At 38.1% G+C, this 26075-nt stretch overlaps 1 protein-coding gene across 1 annotated transcript in view; it reads right to left on the bottom strand.

Annotated features, from left to right (window-relative positions):
- Nucleotides 1–857: 857 nt before the first annotated feature.
- The window catches only part of l(2)k05819 (transmembrane protein 94-like protein l(2)k05819), an 809128-nt gene continuing 783910 nt past the window's right edge, over nt 858–26075 (bottom strand). Inside the window, exon 30 of the mRNA XM_090377739.1 lies at nt 858–968. Coding sequence (XP_090233865.1) covers nt 896–968 — 73 coding nt within the window. The 3' untranslated portion in view covers nt 858–895. The remainder of the gene's footprint in view (nt 969–26075) is intronic.

Below are 26075 nucleotides of genomic sequence, written 5' to 3'. Positions count from 1 at the left end.
TCCTTAGCCATTTTATCTATCGAATCCGAAATAGCCAAAAAACTAAATTATGATGATATTATCAACGAATTTGCTATAAAACACGTAAGAAAATGAAACAAAAATCACATATTGTGACCTTATTCGATTAAGTCGCATACCAAATTGTATTTTATAAGTATATGAAGCAATTATTTTTTTTATTTGATTTATTAAAGATTTTTTTTGTGATTGAAATGTTAAGTTTATTAAAATAATTTAATTATTTATCATTTTCATGTAATCTTTACTAAACCAATTTGTGCAATGTAATAAATATCAAAATGCAATAAATTATTTTGTTGTACGAATTTGTATCAAGGCCCCGCAAGTGAACTTTGCACCGGGCCCAGCTTTTGTTCGGGCCGGCCCTGACTATAGGTTCTAATACCTCTAGTGTTTGGGGTTTACATAAAAAAAAAAAAAAGTTAGTTTTTTTTATTGATTGTTATTGATTTTATTTTTATTTTTTTGTTAGTGCAAAGCCTAGGGCTTCCTTGCACCAGTGTATTAGTATATTAGTAATATTAGTATTAGCACTTAATTGTGCTAAGACTAATATTGCACTGGGTTTAATAGTTGGCATGCTGCAGGGTTAGGTAATAGAAAAGACAAGAATGTGAGTAAATAATTCCTATTAGTGCTATTTAATTAAACAGAAGCAACCAAACACCGAATCTAAAAATAATTTTTGGGAAAAAAATAGGTTTAAGTCCAGTAATTTTATAAAGATCATAATGAATACACAAATTCTACAGAATCAAACATTCATGCATCCATACTTGCATGAACACACAGTTTTCATTATATCAAAAGAATTCTGTGAATATTCAGCTGGCATGGAGATGACCATTACTGGCTGTGCATAGATCAACGTTTAAAATGGAGAATTCATTCCTAGTTTGGTCCCAAATTCCAACCTGGCTCGTTTCTGTTGACGTACGTTTACCCTGAAACAGCATGTAAAAAAATTAGGTAGAGATAAACAAAAACAAATAAAATCTTATTGCAGAAAAGACATTTAAACTAAATTGGTTATATGCACTATAACCAAAAAAAAAAATGCAGAGATCTTCCCATCATCCTACTGAAATATTTTCAGGTGGGTAATTAGTCCAATGCAGCTGCACTGAGATGCCAAGTCCAAAATGTACCTGAAGTTGACAATGATTTATACATTTTCATTTTGCATAAAATATTTAGAAAAATTACTTAAAAGATAAATAGAAATATTTTACATATGTACATAATGTTAAAATTCTTGCACTGACTACTTTATATAGAAACTGAATATTGATATAGAGAGGCTGACATGAAAGGTCCATTTCTGTCTTGGCTTGGATTGGGCTAGATATAAAATATATGCAAATAAGTGTGTTTTAGTTAGCTATTATAATAGCAGTAGAGGCATGTGATGCAAGAAAGAGGCATGAAAGAAAGATGTGCAAGAAATTTGCTAAAGGCAAATTTCTGCATATCTATTTTACAACTGTCTTTCCTCAATTTGAATTTATGTCCTCTCATGTTTGTAATCTGAGCAAGTGAAAAAATTCCATCAGAATTCAGCATGCTCAATCCATTCAAGGCCTTTACACCTCAATCAGATCACCTCGCAGGTGCCTAGTCTCCAGCCACTACAATATATGTATTTTAAAATAGTACAATTTAATTGACAATGAAGTTTATCAAGATTAATAAATTTTACTGATTAATTGATAATATTATATACTATACTAAGCTAACGCTATCTAGTACGGGATATAACGTATCGTATAACAATGGCGGCAAGTTATGAACAGTAAATCTACGGACACTAAGTATTAATTAACTTCCAAAATCTCGCTATCTAAATTCCGAATCGACCACGGATCTTGACTAGGTCTATAAGCTACTTATAGAAAATAATTTAATATAACAATTAAGTCAATAAAGCGGCTAAATATAGCTAAAAACTTTACGTTCGCCGGAGCCGCAAAACTTGTAAAACATGTGGATTGGATACCCTTACCGATACTAGGTAATAACTTACAAAATCTCTATTGAAATTAAAAATTAAAGTAAATATCATAACTAGGAATATAAAGCTACTCTAGAAAATAAATTAATATGCCAATTTAAGTTAATAAAACAGAAAAAATTTCAAAAAACTTCTCTATTAGCCGGAGCCATAAAAACTTCAACTGCACAAGGCTACTCTCGTTCATTTGTAAAACAAAATTTAATATGTTAATTAATCAAGAAGACTAAAAATTTCCAAAAAACTTATCCATTTTCATGAGCTTAAAAATTCTGGGTCCTGGCACTAATAATCTCTTTCCAAGCCTTGAGATACAGTAGATTCCGGTTATTTGACTTATATTTATATTAACGGTGATTTATATTAATGTAAAATCCCACAGAATTCCAACTATCGGTATTATTGCAAATGCAATAACATTGAGTTTACTACCCATTTATAATAGATTGCACTAACAGAAAAGCCCAATGAACCGGAAACTGCAAATTGTTTTTATTGTTTTATGGTTGTGATCCCCAGAAATCCGACCGGACCACGTGGTCTGGTTGGAGACAATCGTAGGGTAATCTCGAGTGCTGCATCCCCTTTCCCCAATTAAACGGCATGTTGGCCGAATTAAGCAAAGAAAACCCTGGGTATTTGCTCATTAGGTTCTATTCTTTAATATTTGTCCCAAATAAACAGCTGCATCAATTAACCGGTGGCGCAAATGACTGGAATTCACTGTATTATAAAATTTAAATGAAACCAGAATGAAACTGTCGAAAAAACTTTAATCACTGGAGAAGAAAACTTTAAGCTACTGAAGGAAAGTTACAAAATTCCCAGCAAAATATCAATAACAAAGGTTATCTGAATATTAAGCTGTAGGTTTTGAAATACTTTAGAAAATTTAAATTTAAATTATATTTTATGATTTAAATTAACAAACTATTACAGAAATTAAAGTGCTTATATTCACAGTAGAAGGAAGGGGGTGAATCACATTGGCCACTTGAAATCTATGGGTTAGCTCAGTTTGTAGACAAATTGAATAGGTATTTTGCATCTACATTCACACATGAATAATATAATATCATTGGTTAAAGAAGTAATGCAGCACCATTTGGACAGGCATACAATTATACTGTAATCACAGCAGGGATATATCAAGGGGTGGTCTTGTCTAACCAATCTGATAAGTTACTATGATGCAGTGACCAAGGAATTGGATGCAAAAAATAGTTTTGAAATCATATTAGCATTAGTACAGGCATATGATGTAAGAAAGAAAGCAAGCTTATACAGAATCAGCCAAAAAAAAAAAAAAACCATTTCACCCATCCATTCACTCCAAATGTTTGTCTAATTCTGCTTTGAATTTATTTAAGCTGTCAACTTCTACAACAGATGGGAGTTTGTTTTAGCAATCAACCAACTGCTGGCTAAAGGCAAATTTCTGCACAGCTATTCTACAACTGTCTTTCTTCATTTTGAATTTGTCCCCTCAGGTGATTAATCTGGGCAAGAGGAAGAATCCCATCAGCATTGAGCTTGCTCAAACCATTCAAGGCCTTATACATGTCAATCAGATCATCTCACAGGTACCTAGTCTCCAGACACTGTAATTTGCAAAACTTAAGCCTTTCTTCATAAGAGCAATCCTTTGTTCCATTCACTGATCTTGTTGCCCTTCTCTGTACCCATTTCAGCAGCTCTACATCCCTCCTAAAATGAGGCCTCCAGACCTGTATACAGTACTCAAGGTGTGGCCTGACCATTGCTTTATACAAGGGGATAATCACCTTCTTATCTCTGCTAGAAAAATTCCTGTATATCATTGACAAGACACCATGAGCTAGTCTTGCAGATGGTCTGCACTGCTCAGAAAACTTCATATTTGACTGCACAATTACCGGCAGTTCCTTTTCATTCTCTACTACTCTGAGTGTAGTACTTTGGGGTTACTGCTACCCATATACAGGTGACTCCCGCTTAACGCTGATAATTCGTTGCGGAAAAAAAGAGCACTAAGTGAATCCGCGGTAAGCGAGTGCTACATTACCATAAGGTAACATATGTATTTGTGAGTTGCGGTCGGTGCCATAGGATATTTCCTAATCAATGGTAGTAAAAAGATGAACAAATGTCGGTCAAAATATTTAATATTCAAATATTTGTAAATATAAAATATTCTGCATTACATATGTATATAATTATGTCGTAACTAATTTCGTATCAAAATTAAACTTAAAATTACAATTAAAATCGTGAATTTAATCGATCTAAATTGCGTTGATTTTGGGTTGTACTTTGCCCTCTTCCTGATAAACTAAAAGGGGTTTTAATTCAAAATCTCTTGCAGCCAGTGGCAAGATTACCCATTAAGGCAATGAGGCATGTGCCTAGGGGCCCCAGGCTTTGAGGAGCCCCCAAGCCAAGACATTTTCCTATAGTGTTCTAAAATAGATTAATGTTTGCAGTAAACATCATAAAAATCTTGATTAATTTAAGCAAAAAATTCAAAGGTACAAAATTTCATTTATTTGCCACCTTGCTTTTATTTATTTTTTATTCTTTTGTTTTAATTATTATTTTTTTTTGGGGGGGGGCCCAAATATAATTTGCCTAGGAGTTCCCAACTATCTGCCACTGCTTGCATCATTACCACCCAACAATAGAGTCAACCGATCCTTTGCCGCTTTGAAACCTAGCATGTTTTTTTCTTCTTTCAGTGTGAAACTTCTTTTAGGCATTTGTTTCCAAAAAAGTTCTGTTTCATCTTTGTTAAAAACTTGTTGAGAAGTTTAACACATATCCCTCTTCAATAATTTTAACAAGTTCTTTTTTGAAAGTTTTGGCTTCTTGATCTGCACTTGCAGCTTCTCCCTGATTTTAAATCTATTCAACCAGCCCTTACTTAGTTTTAAATTGTTCCACATTTTTTTTTCAGGTGAGCTTTCTTCAGATCATCATATAGGTTAATCTTTCTTTTTTTTTATAATAACTGAATTCTGTGTTGGATATTATCTTCAATAAAATTAGTTAAAGTCTCTCTACTTCAATCCTAGGGCCTAGCCCTAGTTGCTTGCAGTGGAACAGCTATCTTTCCCACTGTTAAAATTAATTCTTTATTTTTTATATTTGTTCTTACAGTTAAACTTGCCAATCGTAAATTATGGCACACATCCATTTGTCATTGACCAGAATCGATTCGCTTCAAAACAACTAATTTAATTTTCAAATTCAGTCTTTCTTACATTTGTAGTCTTTATACTGCATCCAGACATTGCTTTTTCATTCTTATCCTCCATTATTAACTCCTCAAAAATGTAACTGCATTGGTTGCTTTAATTATGATACAATGTTCGAGTAAACTGTCTGTTACGCACGATGTCTAATACTGTACCGAGTGATGACTAGACTTCAGATAAATGCATATAAAGCAAATATTACAAACAATATACTTGATCATTTTTAAAATGTTAATCTCGGAACTACGTGACAAGTCACTATACTGCAATTAAATTAGCATGGAGAAAATTTCACTGAGCGTGGGAAACGTTTTAATGCTGGTTTGCTATTCATTTTCAAGCTATTGATTCCATCAGATGAAACATTTTCGTTAAATATGCCAAAAATGCAATCTGTAAAAGAGTGTAATAGTGATTTGTGACAACGTTATAGTTAGATATAGGTTATAATATAAGAACAGCGTTATAGCGAATCAACGTAAAGCGAACCGCATTATAACAAGGATCTGCTGTACAGAACTTTACATTTGTCAATGTTAAACTTCAGTTGCCACCTCTCAGCCTATCTGCTCATCCTGCTGCAATAGCATTCTGTCATTATCAACCCTGCTGACCTTCGTATCGTCTGCAAACTGAGATATACCTTCATCAATATCATTAATAAATACAGAAAACAACAATGGACCCAACAGTGAACCCTGGGGGAGTCCACCAATAACATAAGTCCACAAAGAGCAGTGTCCATTAATTACCTTTTCCGTTAATGCCATACTGTTTCAATTTGCCGTTAATGCCATACTGCTTCAATTTTTACAGTGGTCTTCCATGTGGAACAGTATCACAAGCTTTCCTAAGATCCAAGTATATGATATCAAAAAATTTTTTTGCTTCCAGTTCCTTATGACCACATCATAGTATCCAATCAAATTGGTCAGACAAGACTTCCCCCTAAGGGACCCATGCTGCGTCCAAACTATAATTGAAGTCTTTTCTAGTTGATCCTGTAGTGCTTCTCTAACCAGTGCCTCTAATAATTTCCCTGGAACAGAAGGGACACCAGCATGGCTTTTATGGATTTATTGGATGATTATTTTCTACAGCAGCATGTTAGGGAGGCAACAAGAGGGAGTAACACTCTTCATCTGATTATCAGTGTGATTATTATTGCATTAAGAATTTACATATAAAGGAACCACTAGGAGGCAGTGCTCACATTGTACTGATGTGGGATTTACTTAAAGATGCAACTACCATTGGGGGTAAAGGGAAGGATTTTTACTTTCGTAAAAGTGACTACAGAGTCTCAGAGATTTTTTAAGTTCTGATCATGTTGCCAAGAGCAAATTCTAAATGTGAAGCATTCAAGTATGTAATTCTAGTAGGCTAGTAGGCTTTTTGATCCAAGGAAGCTAGTAGGCTTTTTGATCCAACTAAGAAATACTGCTCTAGGTTTAGGCCCAAATGGATGTCAGATGAACTAATGAGACTTGTAGCAGAGAAGAAAAATGCATGGGATGCACATAAATTGTCAGGCGACACAGAGGCCTATGGTAGATACAAGCTGGTCTGTAATTAAGTCACAAAGGAGGTTAGGCAAGCGAAGGCAGATTATGAGAAATCTTTGGCAAAGGATGTAAAGAAAACTAGTAAAGACTTCTTTACTTATATAAACTCTAAAAGGAAGGGGATGAATCAGATTGGTCCACTTGATATCAATCATTTTACTGTAGATGATTATTCTCATATAGCTGCTGAACTAAATGAGTATTTTGTATCTACATTCACACATGAGAAGTTATTCAAGAAGGAGAGGGCCAGATGTTTATCAAAAACTCTAATGGCAAGTGGAGGAGAAATTGTTGAAGTTAAACATAAGAAAGGTGCCTCGGGTAGATGGGATCTATCCAATTATATTAAAGGAGGTGACAAAAGAAGTAAGCAAACCCTTGGCCATAATTATGAGAGTATCCTTGGACTCGGGGGAGTTCCCCATGGACTGGAGATGTGCAAATCTATCTCCAATTCACAAAGGGGAAACAAAGAATGACATGAGTAATTACAGACCTGTTAGTTTAACTTCTGTTCCAGGGAAAATAATGGTGTCACTGGTTAAAGAAGCATTTCGGGATCATCTAGACAAGACAAGACAGCAGTAATAACTCAGATAGACACAGCATGGGTTTGACAAGGGGAAGTCTTGTCTGTCCAAATTCATTGGATACTATGATGTGGTCACAAAGCTACTGGATGCAATAATCTTGATATCGTATACTTGGATTTCAGGAAAACTTTTGATACTGTTGCACATGGAAGACTACTGTACAAATTGGCGCAGTATGGCATTAAGGGCAAGTTACTGCAATGGATAATGGGATGGTTGAGTGGGAGAAGACAGAGTGGTAACCAATGGATACTGCTCAATGTGCACTAATGTTATTAGTGGTGTCCCTCAGGGTTTGGTGCCTGTTGTTTTGTATATTTATCAATGGAATGGATGAAGGTATATCAAGCTTAATGTCCAAAATTTGCAGTTAAACCAAAATTGGTGCATTGTTAATAACAGTAATGATAGTATGCTGCTGCAACAGGATCTGGAAAATTTAGGCAGATGGGCTGAGAAGTGGCAACTGAAGTTTAACACTGACAAATGCAAAGTACTTTATATGGGTAGCAGTAATCCCAGGGAAATGTACCAACTGGGTGGTGTTACACTCAGGGTAGTGGGGAATGGAAGATTGGGGGGGAGTAATTGTGCAGTCAGATATGAAGTTTTCTGAGCAGTGCAGATGGGCTGCCAGAGTAGGTCATGGGGTCTTGTTAATGATATACAGGAATTTTGTGAGCAGGAATAGGAGGTGATTATCCCCTTGTATAAGGTAATGGTCAGGTTACACTTGGAATACTGTATACAGATCTGGAAGCCTTATTTTAGGAAGGTTGTAGAGTTGCTAGAACAAGTACAGAAAAGGGGAACAAAGGGTTGCTCTTATGAAGAGAGGCTTATGTTTTGCAAATTGCAGCTTCTCGAGACTAGTCACCTGCAAGGCAATGTGATTGAGGTGTATAAGGCCTTGAATGGATTGGGCAGGCTCAATGCTGATGGGATTCTTCCTCTTTCTCAGATTACAAACCTAAGGGGGCATAGACTCAAATTGAGGAAAGAGAGTTGTAGAATAGATGTGTGGAAGTTTGCCTTTAGCCAGAAGGTAGGTGACTGGTGGAACAAACTCCCATCTGTTGTGGAAGTTGATAGCTTAAATAAATTCAAGGCAGAACTAGACAAACAGATCAGTGAAATGGAAAGTGGTTTTTTTTTTTTTTTTTGGCTGATGCTGTTAAGCTTGCTTTTGTGCATCATGTACCTCTATTAATTCTAAAAGCTGTCCTGAAATCCAGGAAAGCTTTTGACACTGCTGCACATGGAAGCCTGCTGTACAAATTGGAGGAGTACAGCATTAACAGCAAGTTGCAGCTATATATAGTAGTAGTAGTAGCAGTAGTAGCAGCAGCATGTGATGAAAGAATGCAAGTGTATGAGCTTATGCAGCATCAGCCAAGAAAAAAAAAAAAAAAAACCACATCATTCCCTCCAAATGCCTGTCCAGTTCCTCCTTAAATGTATTCAACCTATCAACTTCTACAACGACAGATGGAAGTTTGTTCCAGCAATTAACCACCCGCTGGCTAAAGGAAAATTTCCGCACATCTATTCTACATCTGTCCTTTCTTAATTTAAATTTATGCCCCCTTAGGTTCATAATCTGAACAAGTGGAAGGATCCCATCAGAATTCAGCATGCTCAACCCATTCAAGGCCTTATACACCTCAACCAGATCACCGCGCAGATGCCTAGTCTCCAGCCACTGCAATTTGCAGAACTTAAGCCTCTCTTGGTGAGAGGATCCCTTCATCCCCTCACCAATCTTGTTGCCCTTCTCTGTACACGCTCATGTAAATCTACATCCTTCCTAAAATGAGGCCTTCAGACCTGTACGTGTACTCCAGGTCTTGACCATTGCCTTATAAAAAGGGACAATCACCTGCTTTTCCCTGCTAGCAAAATTCCTATATATCATTGACAAAACCCCATGACCTGCCCTGGCAGCATGTCTGCATTGCTCAGAAAACTTCATATCTGACTGCAGAATTACTCCCAGGTCTTTTTCATTTTCTTCCACCTTAAGTGTAGTACCACACAGCTGGTACGCTTCTCTGGAGTTATTTCTACCCATATGCAGTACTTTGCATTTGTCAAGGTTAAACTTCAGTTGCCACTTCTTAGCCCATCTGTCCAAATTATCTAGATTCTGTTGCAATAGCACACTGCCATTACTGTCATTAACAACCCTGCCAACCTTTCTATCATCTGCAAACTTCGACATTAAGACTGATATACCTTCATCAATATCATTGATAAATATACAAAACAATAGTGGACCCAACACCGAACCCTGTGGGACTCCACTAATAACATTAGTCCACGAAGAGCAGCACCCATTGATTACCACCCTCTGTCTTCTCCCACTTAACCATCCTTTTATCCATTGTAGCAACTCACCCTTAATACCATTCTACTCCAATTTGTACAATAGTCTTCCATGCGCAACAGTGTCAAAAAGCTTTCCTGAAATCCAAATATATGATATAAAAATTATTTTTTGCATCCAGTTCCTTTGTAACCACATCATAATATCCTATCAAATTTGTCAGACAAGACTTTCCCTTAACAAACCGATGCTGTGTCTGAATTATTGCTGCAGTCTTGTCTAGATGATCCTGCAATGCATCATTAACAAGTGACTCCATTATTTTACTCAGAACTGAAGTTAAACTAACTGGTCTGTAATTATTCGTGTCACCCTTCGATCCCCCTTTGTGAATTGGGGATACATTTGCACATCTCCAGTCCGTGGGAACCTCCCCTGAGTCCAAGGATGCTCTCATAATTATGGCTAAGGATTTGCTTAGTTGCTTTGCTGCCTCCTGTAATATAACTGGATAGATCCCATCACCCGAGGTGCTTTTCTTATGTTTAACTTCAACAATTTATCCTCCACTTCGCTCTCAGTTATTACAAAATCATTAAGTATCCTGCTACAATTTGATAACCTTCTGCCATTTTCAAACCTTAATAAAGTGATGGTTGAGTGAAAGAAGAGAGAGAGTGCTAAATCAATGGACACTGCTCTTCATGGGCTAATATTATTTCGTTTGAGTCCACAAGGGTTCAGTGTTGGGCCTATTCTATATTTATCAATGATACTGTTGAAGGTATATCAGGCTTAATGTTCAAGTTTGCAGAAGATACAATGGTTGGCAGTGTTGTTAATGACAGTGAGGCAGTATGCTACTGCAACAGGATCTAGAAAATTTGGGCAGATGGGCTGTGAAGCGGCAACTGAAGTTTAACATTGACAAATGCAAAGTACTGCTTATGGGTAGCAGTAATCACAGAGTAACATACCAAACCATGTGGTACTACACTCAGGGTAGTGGAGAATGAAAAAGACTGGGGGGGGTAATCGTGTAGTCATATATGAAGTTTTCTGACAGTGCAGACAGGCTGTCAGAGCAGCTCATGGGGTCTTGTTAGTGATATACAGGAATTTTGCTAGCAGGGATAATGAGGTGTTTTTATCCTTTGTACAGAGCAATTGTCAGGCTACACCTTGAGTACTGCATACAGGTCTGGAGGCCTCATTTTAGAAAGGATGTAGAGCTGCTGGAATGAGTACACGGAAGGGTGAGATTCATGAGGGGAACAGAGGCTTAAGTTCTGCAAATTGCAGTGTCTGGAAACTAGTCACTTGCAGTTGAACTGGTTTGGGTGCATAAGGCCTTGAATGGTTTGAGCAACCTCAATGCTGATGGGATTCTGCTTCTTGCTCAGTTTAATCACCTGAGAGGACATAATTCAAATTGAGGAAAGACAGTTGTAGATAGATGTGGAGAAATTTGCCTTTAGCCAGCCAGCCAGAAGGTGTTGATTGTTGGAACAAACTTCAATCTGTTGGCTGTATGGTTAAGATTGTCCGGTATTCTGGTAGGTAAATGAACAATCTGTGTGACATCATTAGTAGTTGCAATCTTGGCATCTTGACCAGCTGGGTCTGTGTGACTAGAAAACGGAAGCCAGCATGAGTTGTGAACATTAAAATCACCAAGGAAAATTACCTCACTGTTAGGAAAGTTGGACTGGAGAAAGTCAAGTTGCAAAGAGAGGAAGTCAAAGAGTTCCAAGTGATTATTGGAGTTGGGAGAACAGTAGAGACAACAGATGAATTTGACAGAATGAGGTAGAGAGAGAGATTTTAAGCCAGAGAAGATCGAAAAGAGGAGATTCCAAATTATCAAGTCTCTGAGAAGGAATATCGGAACGGACATATACACAAGTACCTCCTTTGAGGCAAAAGGAATCATATAGCGAATAATTTGGGCAACTGAGATGGGAATTGGTTGAATCAACCGATAACTGGGATTCTGACAGAAAAGTATGTGGGGTTTGGCAGACTGTAAGTGGAAATGGACATCATTGAGATTAGAACTAAGACCAAGTATATTTGTGAAATGAACTAGGAAGTGTTTGGGAAGTTTAGATCGTTTTGCAGATAAGTTTGCTCTATTAGTTTGACAATTCATGGTGTATTCAATAGTAAGAAAAAGTGGATGGGGGACATGCTGTATGAAGTAATGAAATTTTTGGATATGGCGTACACACAGTAAGAATATACCCAGATCCTTGACATAACATGGCCTTGACAATGCTCCCCTCAAGAACCAAGATATGCATCAAATTAAACAAAGTTATGACAGTGGCATCATGTCATTATATCTCATATTGTGAATGCTTTCACAATGAGTTGTGCAGTTGGTTGTACTTTGAATAAGTAATGCTCCCAAATAGGTTTCTTATTCTCATTGGATACCACCATCCAGATGGCCTTTTCAGGGGCTATTTGGCCCTTCATCAGTGGGTGATTAGATACTCTGATGGTGAAACAGCTGCACCCTAGTTATGAAATAAATCCACAGTACGAGAGATGCTAAATTGTGTTTAATAGTATAATACTTAATAATACACTACTCTGCATTTTTAAATAAATTCACTGATTTTTTCTCAGAAAAGGGGGTTTCTGAATCATTTTCTAATGCTGATTTCATAAATGACTTCCATCGGGTCATTCTGTGAGCTTTCTTCAAAAATCATAAAAGAAAATTTTATTTTTAAAAACTTTTATTAATTTTGGCAAAATTTGTGCACTGAAATTATAAGAAAATGCTACTCTTACCAGACTTTTATATTTAAATACACATTCAAAACACTTAAAAAAAGGCAGTGTAAACAGTCCACTAAACACTTGCCTCTCATTTTAAAAGCTGGTATAAGATGGGTAAAATTTTAATTTCTTTGATTTTCTTGTAGATATTTCTACTTTAGAGACCCTCTTCAGCATCCAGGAATATTCAGCTATCATGTTGATGTCTCACCTCCCCTGGTACCTCATCCCTATGTCTTTAACATCCTGGTGAATCCTCTTAACCTGTTCTTCATCACAATTCCTAGATGTTCTGAAACATAGTCGATGATGGGAGTGTAAAAAATGCATCTTGACACTCATGTTGTAGCCCAGCTTTTTGAAGTTTGCCAACATATTTTCCACTATATTCTTGGAGTCTGACTCCTAGTTGTTTCCTAAGAAGTTCTCAGCAACAGACCTGAAGCTAATTCATGCCTGTTTTTCTCTTTTATTCATAGTTCCCTCAAAATCTTGATCCCTCAGCAGTTTGCAAATTTGAGGTCCAACAAAAATACCTTGCTTTAGCTTCTCTTGGGTGATCGATGAGAGTTTTTTATACAAAGATAGTTGAAGCAGGGACCTTCCTGAGGTAAAGCTTTCACAAACTGTTTCATCAAACCCAGTTTGACGTGCAAGGGTGGAAGGAGGGCAGTTTTGGGGTCGACCAGTAGTTTATGAACTATGTTCTTTGATCCAGTCAGCAAACTGCTCCTCTCTGGCCAGACCTTGGCATCCCAGTGCTTACTCCTTGCCCGACTGTCCCACTCACACAAAAAGCAAGGCATTTTTGTATAGTCAGATTGCTGCTCAAGTAACATGCCTATCACTTTAAAGTCAACACAGGCCAACCAACTACGTTCTTCATACTTAATATTTGTCAACAATTTCTTCAAGCCCTCATATGTTTCTTTCGAATGCAAGAATGGGCTACTGAAATTGATTCATATTTATTTGCATTGTGAAGCAACATACTTTTAAGATTCCTCTTTGATGAGCCAATAAAAAGTCTTCACTGTGTAGGATTGTAACTATTTCCTAAATAGTTCATTAAGTCATTTATATTACTGCAAAAAACCATAGAATCATCCTCAGAAAAGTAGGGGACTAGTTCTCGTTCTGTGTTTGTACCAAGTCTAGGAGAGTTTATCGCATTTTACCGTCTAGAAGCAATGAGATGTGTTTGGTCAAATCATAAAAAGTTATTTTTTATTTAAGTTTCTGCCTTAAGCTATGATTAGCATATTTTTGGAATTCTGTGAACTGTGAGGGAATAGTACAGAAATAAAAAAAACACATGTATGGAAATATGTAATTTACATGTAGTAAAAAATCCATTATTTGAACAATATAACAATTGATTAATTTTAAACTAAACTAATTATAACATTAGGTATGTCATAGTACACTGCAAAAATTCAAAATGAATGTTTATGCAATCTTCAGAATCAGTCACGTTGGGATAATTAATTACTAAGAAACTGTAATATTTACAACACAATATGTAAATTTTTAATAAGAAATATTATGTGTTATACCTCTTAGATAATCAACAATATCACCCTGTTCATTGTATGCACTAACAAGCCTTTTAATTCGTTCATCACAATTGCGATACTTCTTTTTTTTGTTGCCCTGATCACTTCCACTTAAATATTGTTCAATGTGCATTTTGTTAATACTTTGTTCTTTTTTGATGCAATCGATAAATTTCCAAATGTTGGGATGATAAGCAGCGACTTGTTCCTCAAATCCTCTATGCCACCCTTCAACAGAATTATTCGTTCTTGGTAATCCTTTAAGAACGAAAAATACATTGTGAAAAGTGGAAAAAACACTCCTTTACGAAGTGCCGGGAAAAACATTTCTGCAAGCATTCATATCAGTCTCAAAATCTATAGTTATTGATTGCGGGGACATAGCCGGTTCCTTTCAGCTGCTGTAATAGAGATACATACGTTTCCTCAGACTTGTTAGGCAATAATGCATAAACTAATGGAAGCTATATTTTGTCCTTGAATCTATGTATCGTATACAGCTGATAAAAAAGTAACAGAACAGTTTTGAAAGTCCCATTGGGATACCAGTGTTCACTTCGCGCTAACAACTGCAAATTTCTTTTCGTACTGAAAATTAACATACGATTGTCCTTGGGTTCAGAATCAAATTGTAGAAACAATTCTCCATTGCAAGATGTTTTATATTCTTCTGTAAAAACTATGTCTCTATGATGCATTGGAAGAACTGGGCCATCAAAATTTCAATTTCTTATATTTCGGATCGTTCGTTTCATTGTATCTACACTTGGAAGCTTCGAGGCTGCTGCTTGGCTACAGATTCTTGAAACATTTGAAATAATACTATGAGACGTATTATTTGTTGTTTCTGCATAAGTTCGAATAGCATCAAGAAGTTGTGCTGCCTCAACTCCTGCTGCGTCTCCACAATGATTGTGCTCCTTCTATGTTTTAACGATGGTGTTATCTACCGTAGTAACTCGAGTGGCACATTTGGTTTTTCGGTAATTTTGACACTTCCAATGAATTTTTGTTTCATTTTGCCTGTCTTTATAAAACAAATGTCCACTAAAGCACAATTTCAGTTTTCCTTTTTCTGATTTCAAAAATTCCGCTGACATGATGCGTTCACAAACTCAAAAGGATGAAAAATAAACTCAAAATAAGAAAATGTTGTTGTAAGAGATTATAAACATATAAGTACCTCCCTAATCGGCACGCCCTACCCCCACTCCCCCTAAAACATGCTACTTAAGTTAAAGGGATTAAGTAGGTACCTACCTAATTCCAATTTTGGAAAATAACAGGCAATTAAATTAAAACACCTGCAATGATATATATTTCTAGGAAATGTATACCTAGCATATAACTTCCATTTTTAGCTGCACTTAATTTTTGAATAACACCTATAGAAAAGCCTTATTTTCAATTTAAAATGACCAATAAATTTATATAAATTATATGTATTGTCTGGCGATAAAATATGCTAGCGATCATTTGTAGGCTATAAATTGTTTATGCGATAAACTGATGCGGTGGTAAACTGCTAGCGATTAATTGCAGGCTATAAACATTCCTAGACTTAGTCTAGGAAAGTTTATTATATGCTAGGTATACATTTCCAAGAAATACATACCATTGCAGGTGATTTAATTTAATTGCCTGTTATTTTCCAAAATTGGAATTAGGTAGGTACCTAGTTAATAACTTTAACTTAAGTAGCATGTTTTAGGGGAGTGGGGGTAGGGCATGCCAATTAGGGAGGAACTTATATATTTATAATCACTTACAATCACAACATTTTCTTATTTTGAGTTTATTTTTCATCCCTTTGAGTTTGTGAACGCATCATGTCGGTGGAATTTTTGATCAGAAAAAGGAAAAACCAAAATTGTGCTTTAGTGGACATTTGTTTTATAAAGACAGGCAAAATGAAACAAAAATTCATTGGAAGTGTCAAAATTACCGAAAAACCAAATGTGCCGCTCAAGTTACTACGATAGATAACACCATCATTAAAACATGGAAGAGCACAATCATTGTGGAGATGCAGCAGGAGTTGAGGCAGCACAACTTCTTGATACCATTTGAACTTATGCAGAAACAACAAATAATACGCCTCATAGTATTATTTCAAATGTTTTGAGAATCTGTAGCCAAGCAGCAGCCCCTAAGCTTCCAAGTGTAGATACAATGAAACGAACGATCCGAAATATAAGAAATCGAAATTTTGATGGCCCAGTTCATGCAATGGAGAATTGTTTCTACCATTTGATTCTGAACCCGAGGACAATGTATGTTAATTTTCAGTACGAAAAGAAATTTGCAGTTGTTAGCGCGAAGTGAACACTGGTATGCCGATGGGACTTTCAAAACTGTTCCCTTACTTTTTTTTATCAGCTGTATACGATACATGGATTCAAGGACAAAATATTGCTTCCATTAGTTTATGCATTATTGCCTAAGTCTGAGGAAACGTATGTATCTCTACTACAGCAGCTGAAAGTATTGGAACAGGCTATGTCCCCGCAATCAATAACTATAGATTTTGAGACATCGATGATGAATGCTTGCAGAAGAGTTTTTCCTGACGCTTCGCAGCAGGGTTGTTTTTTTTTCCACTTTTCACAATGTATTTTTCGTTCCATTCAGAATAATGGATTGAAACAACATTATGAAAGTGATGCTAATTTTGCTTTAAATATGTGAATTTTGGCAGCAATTGCATTTGTGCCCACTCCAATTGTGACGGTCGTTTTTGAACATTTGTGTGAAAATAGTGTTTTTCCTCCAGAATCGCAAGAAGTTGATTATTTTGAGGATACATGGATTGGATGCCTCTAAGGCTATAATGCGCCAAGTCAAAAAGATGTAGAATATAAAACTATAAAATTATTTGTATATTATTGTAAAAAAATATATGATATAAAACGTTCATATAGCATAAAACGATAAAATATTCTAGATAGAATTATTTAGATTAATAAGTTGTAAAAACTTAAAAATAGCTGACACGTCATTGTCCGATAAAACCTGTCTGAGTGTATGAAGTTCAGACAGATGGTTAAAACATAAACGGCAGTCATTATAAAAGGACGGACATTCAATTAAAATATGACGGACTGTTAAAACGGTGTCACAATTTCTACACATAGGACGATCGTCTGCCCTCAGTAGATAGCAATGTGTCAAGTGACAATGTCCTATGCGGAGCCGAGATAGAACAACTTCCTCTTTTCTGTTCCTGCGCAGACTAGACTGCCAATGTTCAGTTACAGGCTTAATCTCATATAACTTGTTTGTAGCCTATCCATGCCATGAGTGTTGCCATTGGGATACCAGTTTCTTTCGAATTACTGGCCTGTAGTCAGTATAGGGGACTAACAGGCAAGAGTTAAATAGGTTGGCTGATTTGGCTGCAGTGTCTGCCAAATCATTTCCTGAGATCCCAATGTGGCCTGGGATCCAGCAGAAACGAACATCAAATTCGAATTGTGCAAGGAAGTGCAGCTTCTGCTGTATCCGGGTCAGGACAGGATGAGGGTTGAACCTCATCGATGATAAAGCCTGCAATGAACTCAGAGAATCGGTATATATAATATATTTTTTGTGGTGGGTGGTTTGTATACGATCTAAGGCTAGCTCAACCGCATGCAGCTCTGCAGTGAACACACTGCATTCGTTGGAGATCTGCTCAGATTCTTTGGTGTCTGGAAAAACAGCTGCGGATCCGACAGACATTTCTGACCTCGAGCCATCTGTGTAGACGGGCAAGAAGTCAGCATGTTTGAGTGCTCTGCTAAAAAGAGCTGCAGGTAGGCGGTGGTTGGAGTACTGTCCTTTCTCCAACTGTTAAGGGAGAAGTTGCAGTTTGGGACACGAGCATACCAGGGTGGAAAAGGTTGCCCTGGTGATGGGGCAACGTTGTCTAATGTGATATTCAAATCATTGAGTAGCCTTTGGATATGAATACTAAATGGTTGATTGGCAGTCTGGCGAATGTTGTACAGATTTTCCCAAAGTGACTCAAAAACGGGTGTCCACGTCAGATGGTCTGGCAGGGATTTCAGTTTCAAAGTATACTGTACAGACAACTGTTTCCTGCGAAGCGATAATGAGGGCTCATTCGCTTCGACATAGAAGCTATGGACAGGAGAAGTTCGAAATGCTCCAGTGGCAATACGGATCGCCTGATGGTGGATGGGATCCAACCATCGGAGTAAGCTGAGTCTAGAGCATGCCTATACCTGGCACCCGTAATCTAACTTAGATCGTACGAGCGCACGATAGAGGCACAAAAGGGTACATCGGTCAGCGCCCCAAGAATGTGAGGACATTGCACGTAGGATATTCAAGCCTCTCGTGCACTTTGCACGTAGTTGAAGGATGTGTTCTAGAAAGGTCAGCTTTCTATCAAATACAAGCCCCAAAAATCTAGTCTCGGGTACTACTGGGATAGCATTTTGTCCAAGCCTCAGTTCAGGTTCAGGGTGAAGATTGCACTTTCTGCAAAAATGCATGCAAACAGTCTTTTGGGGAGAGAACCTGAACCCGTTATTCGTTGCCCATGAGTTCAGATGGTCAATGGCACATTGCAGTTGCCTCTCAATTACCCTCATGTTGTAGGAATAACAGAATATGCTAAAATCGTCAACATAGAGGGCACAGTTTACAGTTGGAGGAAGTTGTTCTGTGATGGAATTCACTTTAATGGCAAAAAGCGTAACACTTAAAACGGATCCTTGAGGTACTCCCTCCTCTTAGCTAAAAGAGCGAGAGAGAGTAGATCCTACACGGACTTGGAAAGAACGATGACATAAAAAGTTTTTAATAAAATTGGGGAGATTACCTTTAAGGCCGATGCTGTACAGGTCTTTTAGAATTCCAAATCTCCATGTTGTGTCATACGCTTTTTCCATATTGAAGAACACTGAAACCAGGTGTTCTCATTTTAAAAAGGCATCTCGAATGGAAGTTTCGAGACTAATTAAATGGTCCAAAGTTGACCTATTCCTACGGAAGCCGCACTGCAATCTGGAGAGGAACCCATTAGCCTCGAAATACCAGATAAGGTGGGCATTGACCATTCTCTCCAGAATTTCGCACATACAGCTAGTCAGAGCAATAGGACGGTAATTCGTTGGGAGTTTAGGATCCTTCCCTGGCTTAGGAAAGGCAAGCACAATTGCCTTATGCTGGGAATCCAGACACTGCTCTTCTTGAAATATTCTGTTATATAGAAAAAGCAGTTGGTCCATGGATTTTGAGACAGATGTTTGATCATATCATAATGGATAAGATCTGGTCCAGCAGCACTTGCCTTGGTAAGAGTTAGAGCTGTTTCTAACTCTTCCATGGTAAAGGGCCCGTTATAGGGATGAGACCTTTTAGATTTAAAGTTAATCGGCTGCTTTTCAAGTTTATCTTTCTAGACCAGAAATTTTGGGGAGTAAGCAGATGTTGACGAGATGGCAGAAAAGGTCTCCCCAAGTACATTGGCTATTGCAGTTGGGTCTGCAATAATGCATCCATTATACTCCAGGACCGATGAAGGGTGCGATATATATTTACCCTTCATTTTCTAGATTTTGTCCCAGATAGCTTTACTGCTGGTTGACTGAGTAATAGTGGATGTAAAGCGGATCCACGATTCCTTTTAGCTCTGACGACGAATATATTGTGCTTTCGCACGTGCACGTTTGAAGGCTAAGAGATTGGCTGTGGTAGGATATCGTCGGAATATCCCCCAAGCTTTATTTTGTGCCTTTTTTGCTGCTGTGCATTCAGTATTCCACCAAGGTTTTGGAAATGGTGGAAACCGGGTAGATGTTTTCGGAATTGTAGCTGCAGCTGCATGGACAATGCTTTCTGTGATGTATGCCACTGCGTCATTGATAGGCTCCTGACTGACTGTACTTTTCAACACCTGGTAGACTTTAACTGATGTTAAAGTCTACCAGGTGTTGAAAGGTGTTCCAGTCAGCCTGATCAATCTTCCATTGTGGTAACCAAAAAAGGTGAGCATGGCATCCCTTTAAGTAGGCTGGTTATCACGGGGAAGTGATCACTTCCATAAAGATTCTCCTCTACCTCCCAAGTGATTGAAGGAGAGAGAGGGGGAGCATATAGAGAGGTCAATAGCAGAGAACATGCGGGTAGCCATGTGGAAAAAGGTGTTAGTTCCCTCATTTAGAAGGGAAGGTCATTGTCATTGAGCATATGCTCTATGACACGTCCCCTTCCATTAACGTTTGCACTACCCAACAGGGTGTTATGTCCATTGAAATCGCCCAGGAGTAAGACAGGAGTAGGCAGCTGCACAATGAGATCATCAAGGTCTCTCTGGGAGATAAACTGAGCAGACTGTTATTAAGAACCCTACCGTAAGGTGAACCGCTACCGCTTCTATGTTGGTGGTGAGCGCAATAGTTTGATATGGGGTATGGTTGCCCAGAATTATAGCAACACCCCCATGAGCAGGTCCATCCCAAGTTCTGTCCTTTCGAACAATAGTAGTGTTACAAAGGGAAGGGTTTTCATTTGCCTTCAGGTATGTCTCTTGTAAGCAAAAGCAGACCGGCTCATGCTTTTGCAGAAGGGCCTTGATTTCATCATTGTTTCGCCAGAATCCATGACAGTTCCACTGTAGGAATTTAGCCATTATTTTGGCTTGGTGGGTCCATCAGGGAGCTTCCGAGGTGCTGAAAGCTTACCTTTTTCAGTCTTGGCTTTATCCTTCCTGGGGAAGTATGGACGCTGTCCAGTGTCCATTTCCTCCTCAGCGAAGAGCTCCAAAACTGAATCTTCGTGTACCTCCTTCTCCTCGCCATCCATGTTTTCTTGGGTACTAGGGGGTACTTCAACTTTCTTATTCTTTTCTTTGGCAATTGCTTTTTTTATTTGTGGAGTATTAGGAGGTACCGATATAGGAGTGGCAGCTGATTGATCTTTCTGTGCAGGTTTTTGAGGACTTAAGAGATAACGTGCGATGGAAGTGAATGATTCTTTTGGAGGGATGGTCTTGTCCATCTGAGTTTCAATGGAACATCTCATTGCTACTTTCTGGACGTAGGTAGCGTTGTTGATATTCAGAGGTTTCACCACTTTCCTTGCCTCCTGGTATGAAATATTTAGCTATGCCTTCAGCCGTTGAATTTTTTTCTTCTTTCCACCTCTGGCATGCTCGTGAATAGGCTGGATGTTCTCCCTCACAGTTAATGCAGGTGGGTTTTGCGGCTGAACGTGCTGTTGTTTCGTGGTCCTTTGCACCACATCGAGCGCATGCAAGGACTCCATGGCAGGCCATTTGAGAATGTCCATATTTCTGGCATTTGAAACACCGTAAAAGGTTTGGAACATATGGACGCACTGGACAGTTGATGTAGCCAGCTTTAATCTCATCAGGAGACTTAGATGAGTTAAATGTCAGGATAATGTTTCTGGTTTTAATCAGTTTCCCATCCCTATGCGCATTAATTCTCTTAACAGCAATAACGCCCTGTGGTTTCAATTCCGAGCAGATTTCCTCCTTGGTAACATTGAGAAGGTCCCACTCTGAAATTACACCTCACGATGAATTCAGTGTTCTGTGTGGTGTCACTGTTATCGGTATTCCTCCAATTGATGTTACTCGGAGTAGATGTTCAGACTGCCTGTCATTTTTAGTTTCAATCAAGAGATCCCCAGAATGGAGCCTCTTAACTGATTTGGGTGAACCTGCTAACCCATCTAACCTTTGCTGTATAAAGAAGGGTGACATTTTACCAATCGGTTTTTCGCTGGTGGAGTGCATAATTAAGAACCCGGGCACTGAACTACCATATGGGACAGGCCCTGATGGTAGTTCAGTTTGCTGCCTCTTTGTAGCAATAGCGCTGTCTGTGTCCCCTGAAGAAATAAGTTTATCAGGATTCATGAAGTTTTGAAATGGTTCAGTGCCCGGGCTCCACACCCACTACCATCCTGTCCCTCGGACCATGAGGGTAGGGCATGGCATTGACATGGTTGACCATCGCAGGCGAGCCTACTAGCCGATTGATCATAGCCAGGCCTTCCAGGACCACCTGTCTTGTCGAAGCAGGGGCCAAAGTGGTGTATTGAAGCTGGGCCCCTCAACCACCAGGATCCCCCTTTCTGAATTTCCACAGGTCACAGTGCACGGCAAACAAGCCGGATTCCATTAATGTTAGCCTGGAACCTGGGCTGTGGGCGTTGGATCCCAGTGATGCTAGTCTGGAAGTCCAGCAGCTTCACTGGGAGGTCCCCTCAGGTGCCCATGTCGAGGGGGGTCATCATGGAACAGGTAAATACATACGCTGTGTTAGGGTTACTAAGGATAAGATCACGAGGTTGTATGAGGTTTGCTTTATTTTAATTTAAGCAAATACTCTGCATGGCTCAGTTTGAGGACTAAATAACAATTTTTTACTCATTAAACATCAAGGAAAGAATTAATTACACATAATTTATAGCAGTTTAGAATTCACACCGATGTATGGATTCTAAATTTTTGTACACATACGAGCATTCATAATTTGAAAATTATTATATTAATACAGTGGAACTTCTCTATTACGAACTTCTATTTAACGAATTTCTCTATATTACGAATTTTTTTACAAAACACTGCAACTTGAAACGAAATTACAGGTAAAATTAACCCCATATAGCAAAGTGTTAGTCTCTCTATAACGGATTTTTAAAAAAATTAGTAAAAGCATTTTTGAAGATTTTGAAGCATTTACTGCTAAACAGCTGCTCAAATATTAGCATTAGCATTAGTAGAGGCATATGATGCAAGAAAGCAAGCTTATTCAGCATCAGCCAAAAAAAAAAAAAAAAAACACACACCACTCCCATTTCACCCCTCCGTTCGTTCGAAATACCTGTATACTTGAACTTTAAATTTGTTTAGGCTATCAACTTCAGCAACAAGTGATGGAAGTCGGTTCCACCAACCAACCACCCGCTGGCCAAAGGCAAATTTCCGCACATCTATCCGACATCCGTCCTTCCTCAATTTGAATTTATGCCCTCTGAGGTGATTATTCCGAGCAAGATGAAGAATTCCATTGGCATTGAGCATGCTCAAACCATTCAAAGCTTTATACACCTCTATCAGATCACCTCGCCGGTGCCTAGTCTCCAGACTCTGTAATTTGCAAAACTTAAGCCTTTCTTTGTAAGAGCAACCCTTTATTCCATTCACTAATCTTGTTGCCCTTCTCGTTCCAGCAGCTCTACATCCTTCTTGAAATGAGGCCTCCAGACCTGTATACAGTATTTAAGATGTGGCCTTATACAAGGGAATAATCACCTCCTTATCCCTGCTAGAAAAATTCCTGTATATCATTGACAAGACACCATGAGCTACTCTTGCAGCTCGTCTGCACTGCTCAGAGAACTTCATATCTGCCTGCACAATTACCCCCAGGTCCTTTTCATTCTCCACCACTGTCAGTGTAGTACCGCAGAGTTGATACGTTGCTCTGGGGTTACTGTTTCCCATATGTAGTACTTTACATTTGTCAATGTTAAACTTCATTTGCCACCTCTCAGCCCATCTGTTCAACCTTTCCAGATCCTGTTGCAGCAGCATAGCGTCAGTAGTGTCCTTAACAACCCTGCCAACCTTTGTATCATCTGCAAACTTGGACATTAAACTTGATATCCCATCATCAATATCATTCATAAACACCGAAAACAACAACGGACCCAACACTGAACCCTGAGGAACTCCACTAATAACATTAGTCCACGATGAGCAGTGTCCATTGATTACCACTCTCTGTCTTCTGCCACTCAACCATCCCCTTATCCATAGCAGCAATTTGCCTCCAATGCCACACTGCTCCAATTTGTGCAGCAGTCTTCCATGTGCAACAGTATCAAAAGCCTTTCTAAGATCTAAATATATAATATCAAAGTTATTCCCTGCATCCAGTTCTTTTGTGACTACATCATAGTATCCAATCAAATTGGTCAGGCAAGACCTGCCCTTAACAAAATCATGCTGCGTCTGAGCTATAACTGAATTCTTGTCTAGATGATCCTGCAGCGGTTCTTTAACCAGTGCTTCCATTAATTTACCTGGAACAGAAGTTAAACTAACAGGTCTATAATTACTTGTGTCAGCCTTTGATCCTCCTTTGTGAATTGGGGTTACATTTGCACATCTCCAGTCTATGGGTACCTCCTCTGAGTCCAAAGAAGCTCTCAGAAATCCAAAGAAGCTCCAGAGAAATTATGGCTAGGGGTTTGCTTACTTCCTTTGCTGCCTCCTTTAATATAACTGGATAGATCCCATCCACCCCAGGTGCCTTTTTTATGTTTATCCTCAACGATCTCTCCTCCACTTTCCTCTCAGTTATTACAAAATCATCCAGCTCACTGCCAATGTTTACTTTACCTACATCATTCTCCTTCCCGAATAACTCCTCATGCGTGAATGCAGATGTAAAATACTCATTTAGATTGTTAGCCACCTGAGCAGGTTCCTCAACTGTTGAACCATCAATATCCAGTGGACCAATCTGATTCATCTCTTTCCTTCTTGAGTTTAAATATGTAAAGAACTCTTTTCTGTTTTTCTTTGCATCCTTTGCCAAGGATTTTTCGTAGTCTGCCTTTGCCTGCCTAATCTCCTTTGTGACTTAGTTACAGACCAACTTATATCTATCATAGGCTTCCATGTCACCCATTAATTTGTATGTATCCCATGCATTTTTCTTCTCTGCCACATGTCTCATTTGTTCATCTGACAACCATTTAGGCCTAATCCTTGGCCTCTTTTGTTCATCTGACAACCATTTAGGCCTAAAAATATACGGCGTCCTTCCCTCCGAATTGCGCATTAGCATCTGGAATTAATCATCCTTTTAGTGAATACTTGTGGCCATTGACGCCCATAGGATGGTCTTTGTTTCATTTTTGTTACAGTTATAAAACCAAATGGTTTCTTAAAAGTGGTCATAAACTTTACAATAAATAGGGTAGATTTGAAAATTGATGTTGGCTCAGGGAAAACGAAATTTGCTGCGGCAGCAATACATAGAATGCTACCATAGTCAGATTTTAGTAACAGCTACTGAATGACATTCGCTTCTCACCTTAACTGTACCATGTGACCTTCCTGTCAATCATTATATGATATGTCTGTTCTCATCTAACTGGACTTCCAGTTGATGGTTTCATGAAGTTTTTTTTTTTTTTTTCTTAATTTCGTTCTTTTAGAACAATTTGACATCAATCACATAGGCTATATGCTCTTGTATTTTTTTTCTGAAAAGTAACATACATTAACCATAAAATTTCTTTCGTGTATATATGAATGAAAGCAGAATAAAAGAAATTCACAAAGTTGTATATTTCTTCAAAGTGACTGATAGGAAAGGTCACGTGATACTGTTGAATTGGCAAGTGAACATCATTGAGTAGGCGGTACTAACAATTCACTATATGACCAGCGCAGCAAATTGTGTGTGTGTGTGTGTGTGTGTGTGTGTGTGTGTGTGTGTGTGTGTGTGTGTGTGTGTGTGTGTGTGTGTGTGTGTGTGTGTGTGTGTGTATCGGCAAGAGCTGCAGTCGAGTAATTTTTAAAATTGCAAAAACGATGTTGAAGAGAAAGTGTTTAAGTATTAATGATAAAGTAAAGATTCTTCATGATACTGACCAGGCTTTTAAGAAAAAAGATGTTGCAGAGAATTATGGCATACCTGCAAGAAATTTATCTATGATTTTAAAAAATCGAGAATCAATTTTAAATGCAATTGAAGGAGGAGCAGACAAGAAGCAAATTAAGTTGTGTATATACGACGATGTTGATAAAGCTGTTCTAAAATGTATGCAAATGATATGTGAAAAGAATATACCAATATTAGGTCCAATAATTAAGCAACAAGCTCTGAAATTTGCACAGTTCCTTGAACATACAGAATTTAATGCGAGCACTGGATGGCTAGATAAATTTAAGAAGCACCACAGAATTGTGGAAAAG

The sequence above is a fragment of the Mastigoproctus giganteus genome, chromosome 7, assembly GCF_048544385.1.
Source record: "Mastigoproctus giganteus isolate SK-2022 chromosome 7, ASM4854438v1, whole genome shotgun sequence".
In the NCBI taxonomy this organism is placed as follows: Eukaryota; Metazoa; Arthropoda; class Arachnida; order Uropygi; family Thelyphonidae; genus Mastigoproctus; species Mastigoproctus giganteus.
The sequence above is the reverse complement of the archived record's forward strand: the minus strand, read 5'-3'. Positions and strand labels throughout refer to the sequence as shown.